General features: G+C 38.9%; 1 protein-coding gene and 1 long non-coding RNA gene across 4 annotated transcripts in view; one reads left to right on the top strand and one right to left on the bottom strand.

The window, feature by feature from the left end:
* Positions 1 to 471: 471 nt before the first annotated feature.
* The window catches only part of crybg1a (crystallin beta-gamma domain containing 1a), a 46,450-nt gene continuing 41,075 nt past the window's right edge, over positions 472 to 5,846 (top strand). For 2 of the 3 annotated variants that reach the window (XM_014010364.1, XM_014010358.1), the window contains exon 1: positions 540 to 959. In XM_014010364.1, coding sequence (XP_013865818.1) covers positions 622 to 959 — 338 coding nt within the window. In that variant the 5' untranslated portion in view covers positions 540 to 621. Of the gene's footprint in view, positions 960 to 5,846 lie in introns of all 3 variants that reach the window. The other variant, XM_014010373.1, reaches the window with a different exon arrangement.
* On the bottom strand, positions 1,020 to 5,252 carry LOC106518970 (uncharacterized). The gene is made up of 3 exons (XR_001310383.1): positions 5,089 to 5,252; positions 4,808 to 4,890; positions 1,020 to 1,895 (listed from the first exon to the last, which is right to left on the bottom strand). It is a non-coding gene; the product is annotated as an uncharacterized LOC106518970 (long non-coding RNA).

Genomic DNA, 5,846 nt, shown 5'->3' with positions numbered 1-5,846 from the left:
CCTTGGATAATCTCCAGAAATCAGTTTAAAGGGTAATAAAATAATTGCTGATGTAATATTTTCCCTATAATTATTACAAAAACACAAAAATAAGTATAAATAAGTATTTATATTTGTGTACAAGCTGTTTAGATTGTCAAACAGCCTGTGTTTTTAGGGTTATTAATGAAGTCCGTGTACACAGACCAGTAATATTTGGGGTCACATGTTTTTGCCATGGATATTTTGTGGGTCAGAAGATAAAAAGTTTGGGAACCACTGGCCTAGAGCTGTAGGCTAAATACTAAGGTCACAGCGCCCCCTTCAGGTAGTTAAGATAAAAAACAGAATGTTCAGGTAGGCTAAACAAAATAAAATTTCCAGATTCTTCATCACATCTCATTCCAAATAAATAATGTTTGGGGAGTTTTGAGTTTACAGTGAAGAGTTGTGTTGTTTATTGTGTGTAACTTTTTGATTGCACTTCTTTTACCTGTTGGCGCAGTGTGGGCAAGTCCTGCGGCTCGCGCCAACTCGCTCCGCAGGTTTATCCCGGTGAGTCACTCCCCCCCTGAAGTCAAAACAGCATCGGCTCGCGTTCTCACCTGTGTGAGCTCCACGAGCCTCCTCACTCCCGACACCATGAGCAAGTCCGGCTCGCTCAAAGTCAGGAACCCGTTCAAAACAAAGTCCCCCGAGAAGGAGAACAACAAGGAGCTGAGGCGCGCGACGTCGCTCAAAGATGCGTCGGCGACCATCCACCGCGACGACCCGGGCACCCTGCCGACGTCCCCGGGCTTCTTCAGCCGCGGAGACAGCGCCACATTGCCCGGCAACGTGTTGCCCATTTCCCCGAAGAAGGGGAAGAGAAAACTGTCTCTCGGGTGGAAAAAGAAGAAGCACAAGAGCGAAGGCGGAGGAGGTGGAGGAGACGTCTTCTTTCCGGACACGAATGAACAGGAAAACTTCAACAACCACATGTAAGCTGATATGAAATTAATTACTTTTTATAATGAGCATTTTTTTAAATTGATATTCAGTTCACTTCAAAACCAGGTAAAGTTTATTTCGAGCATTCAAAACAAACTAAAATGTCTTAAAGTCAATAATCATTACAATGTGCACAAATCCAATAAACCTAACATAACATTAAAAAAAAAGATCAGTTTTCTTAATACATTACAGTATGTGTTGCTTATTATATATATTATATGCATTTTTACATGTACATCATCATCATAAATTTAAATGAAGTGAAGTCATAAAACATTGGAAAGTTCCTTGAAGGCTCCTGGCAGTCCTTCCAGACCTGCTGGGAGTTCAGGGATCCATTTTAAACGGTGTAAAGAAGTATGAAAGCACACATCTCACCCAATGTCTGTTTTCCCCTCTGGCACTTTATGCATTTGAATGTTCTACCTTTTGAGTGGAGCTAGTTTAGTCACGCAATTTGTTTGCAAGGCCCGATGACTTAAAAACAGAGAGAAAAGTAAGAACCTGCTTCATTCCGCATCATTTGTCATTTTTTAAAAGTTGTTTGGTGAACAGATTTTTCATATTAGGTGCTCTTTGATACGGTACCTTTCGACACTTATTCTGTGTCCATTTCCTATATATGTATCCATCCATCCATTGTCTGTACCTGTTGAGTGAGGAGCGGGGTACATCCTGGACACGTCCATCACAAGTTTAGACAACAGTTTAGAGTTATCAGTTAGGATAACATGCTTAATTTTAGGGAGAAAATCAGAGTAATTGAAGAAAACCTATTCATGCACAGGGTAAACAAGCAAAATACACACAAAGGCCACAACTTTATTAAAAAAAAAAACAATAAGGACTTGGAGGTAGTTGATGAGAGAGGATGCAGAGGAMGGCGGAGGAGGATGACTTGTGGTGACCACTGAAGGGAACAGCTGAAAGAAAATGTATGAAACTTTAGTAAAYACTAGGGCTGCCACAAACGATTATTTTTATAATCGATTAATCACCGATTATTTTTTTGATTAGTCGACTAATCGGATCATACGTTAATTGAATATAAAACATACAGCTTATCGCGTAAGAATGCAGCTGCTATTATATAACCATGGTTAGATTTTAGCTATATGCTAACTAAATATAMTTKCTATGGAAGGCAAGTTCTGCCTTGCAGATATTGCACAGGTTTCTGTTTCATTTTCTTAAAAAGTTCCCACACTTTTGAGCTCCGTTGCCAGATAGCCATGATACCAGAGCCTGTCTGTATAATGTGATGTCCACAGCCTACCCCAGTTACCACTACTGCACATGTGTGTCAAGGACAGAAAGGYAGATGTGGCAGTGGAAGGTGTCAAAGCAGTTTGGAGAGAAACACAAAGTAAAGAACAAAAAAAAGAAAAAGATTAATCGATATTAAATTAGTCCGATGATTTTAATAATCGATTAGTCGTCGACTAATCGACTTATCGTGGCAGCCCTAGTAAACACTATTAAGGGTAGCAAACTATTACTTTYTTTCAATTTGTCAAGCAGACAGCACACTTGAATGCATTTGTTTTTACAAAAACATCAGTGAAATTCAGTCTGTTTACCTTTACAAAGCCAACCCTTAAGGGTAGAAAACATTCAGGAGTTTGCACAGACATCATTCTGAGAACGATTCTAACTGAAAAACAAAATTAAAAATAAAAAAAGTCTAGAAAAAACAGTTCGCTTCACTAAAAGAGTAAAACTGAAGTGTGAAGACAGCTGAGGCAGAACCACTTCTCTGTGGTATGAATCACAAGTGTTGGTGAGCACCTTCCAGAAGCCCAAAATGTTTGCTTTACTTTATCTTTGTTACTTCGTCTTTGATTTTATTTTATTTTTTACATTTACTTCACATGAAATGCTTAAACTTCCTTGTAATTTGTCCAGCAGAGACTCAGTCAAAACGTCACGTGGATTACATTGTTTGTGAATAACACGAGCTGCAAGTTTCACTTTGACTTCACCCAGGATCTTCTGCTGTTACAGTTTGTTTTTCTAGACTAACTGTCAAAATCTGTTCTGTGGAGCGAGTGATCAAAGTGAGAAGTAACTTGCAAGAACCAATGGATTKCCCCACGTTAAAGGTGATCCGAATGGGATTTTATTTTCATTCAGTATCGGCAGAGTTGTGTGGTTTTTGTTAAGTTAAACTGCATTAAAGCAGCAACTTCTTAACACGGAAAAGAAAACCTGCTGTACAGGATGGGACACATTTTCCTATTCAGTCCAGTTATATCAACTGTAGAGATTAAAAATAATTACATATCTCAGCRTATGATGAGTAAATGGTTGCGTAACAATTTCTGCAGGCTCAAATGWCACTGTGAAATACATGGTGGTCAAATTGTAACTGATAAGACTGCTCAAGTGTAGAAAATCTGCTTCAAGAATGTTTGTTTAGTTCATCTGGCAGCAGTTTAAAATCAGCAGGTTTAACATGAACTTAGGCAAACTTACACATGTGCAGCGGAGCAGGGAAACATATTTGGTTTAATCTCTAATAATAGTGAGCAAATTGAACAGCTTTAGTGGTGTCAGGTATCCTGAGGAGAGGAAACGTACAGTATTTAAGACTTATTGTTCCAGAGTTTTGCTGGGACAATGTGTTAAAAGATTTTTAAGATGCGCAAACAATTTCAAGGTTTAACAGAAAAGGCCAACACAGTGTCCCAAAGGGATTTATTGTATCAGGATAAGTCCGCSTCGCGCTTTGGTAAAGTTTTGGGTGGGTGAGCTCACAGCTGAAGGTGAAGCTGTGGAAGCCGAACACCAAATTAAAGCCAGATGTTTTCCGCAAACGTCCAGGGGCGTGAAAACAATAGAAATAAAAACTCATTTTACGCAGTCATTGACACGAGGCTTGCTGATTCAGGTGAATTTTAAAGAATGTGACTCACAGCTATGACTAAGCTTACTTGGAAGTTTTAGTCGTCATTGTCGTTACACATTTGCGTCCTCTTTGTCGGAACTATTTTAAGGCTCATTGTGTTTTCTCTCGCACAATCGTTTCCACCACAGTCTGTTTTTCATGAACCCTATGATCCTGTCAAGTCAGTTAAATTTGTAAAATGCTAGATGGCAAATTTAAATTTTGCTTTGGGGGAGTTTTGTCTGTCATTAGGGCGATAAATCATCAACTGCTCATCTAGAGTTGACAAACAAGCTTCAGACGATCTCAGATGGGAAATCTTGTCCAGTAATCCCATCTTAAATCCGTTTTTTAAAAACCTTCCTGCAAATGTCAGATTTGTCTGGATGAATTAAGTCAGTAATTTTACCATTTGTTCTAGGCATCAATTTTTAAAACCTCCACAGGCTTTAAACTCTGTTTATACTTGTGTGCTTTCTGTTTTAAACAATGAGTATTTTGTCCAAAGTTTAAAAAAAAAAAAGTTATTTTGATTGATTGGCCAAATTCAATATAGAAACTTTTCTTTTCTTTTTGAATCAGCTTTTCTTACTGCTACTACAAGCACAACAACCAGAGCTGTATTAAAGTGCTGTACAGGTAAAATCAAAAACATTAAAATACACAAAACAAAGATTAAAAATAATAAAACAGGAGTAAAACAAACTAAAACAAGTCTCAGGCTGTGCCAAAAGCCAGGGAATAGAGATTTGCTTTTAAGAGAGTTTTAAAAGTGGACAGAGAATGGGCTACATGATGATAAGAGTGCTATCATGAGTGTGGAGATACMAGATCTGCAAACACTGAAGCCACAAAAGGTCGGATTTAAAGGCTCAGACCATTTTTGAATTGTTTGTGTGCATAACGTGGACACAACCTGAGCCTTTTTTCATGACTGTATATACACACCTGTTCACACCTGGTGATTCATATGCAAACATGAATGTATGAGTCCAGAGAGGGTGACAATATAGGGGGCTGCCTTTTTTCACCTGCAAGCAAACAACCAAAACAAAACGTTCAGATTCACTGTGTCATCTGCGCCATCTTACTTTATTCTTTATTATAAACTACCACCCGTTTTGTCCTTCGAGTGGCTGCAGACGAGGGGAGCAGTTTGGTATTCTGCGGTAACAAACAGGACTTTACACTTTTCGGCCTGAATCAGTCAAGTTTTCGCAGATACTCACGCCTCAGCAGATCCACAGTGTCTTTCAGTTGAACGAGCTCCAGCTCATCCTCAACCTGCTCTTTCCTGCTCGTTTTTTTGGCAGGAATTCACACAGTCCACAACGTTCTGACAGAGGCAAAGCTCACAGCTGTTACTTGAACGGTTAAAAACCTGCAGGCACCTTCGGCAGATATTAGCTCATGCCTTCAAAAGGTCACGTGACTTTGGTTTTGGTCCCGAGTTTAACCGGCCTGCTGTTTACCTTTTAAGTGTGATTGGATTGTATTGAACATTTCTTTGTTGTAAGGTGAGGTAACACTGAGATAAGTTTTGACAACACAAAGATACAGGGAATGTGTACTTTTTTGCACCACGTACCTATTTGAAAGGAATGTGCCACAAAAAAAAGTTGTGAGAAAACAAATCAATCCACTCAAATGTAAAGCTTGTCACTTCAGGGAGCAACTTGTGAAATCTGGTTTCGTATGAAATGTGTTAAGTTTTTTTTTACCTTGACTGGGGTTAAAGGCACAGTGTGTAGGATTTTGTCAAGTCTTTTAGCTGAAATTGAGATAATCACTAATGACAATAATAAAAAACATGTCTAATCATTGCAGACAAAGACCTTGTTTTATTATTTTTACCTTTATAAAAAGCTGTTTATATCTCCATGGTCGTGGGTCACCAGCAGCTGCCATCTTCCACCGCCATCTTGTCTATGAAGGCTCATGAAGGACAAACTGCGGTGGCGGCGTCAAAAATGGTTTTATTTGAAAT

Source organism: Austrofundulus limnaeus, unplaced genomic scaffold (assembly GCF_001266775.1).
Source record: "Austrofundulus limnaeus strain Quisiro unplaced genomic scaffold, Austrofundulus_limnaeus-1.0 Scaffold2, whole genome shotgun sequence".
NCBI lineage: Eukaryota > Metazoa > Chordata > Actinopteri > Cyprinodontiformes > Rivulidae > Austrofundulus > Austrofundulus limnaeus.
Note: the sequence above shows the minus strand (reverse complement) of the source record. Positions and strands in the feature narration are given on the sequence as shown.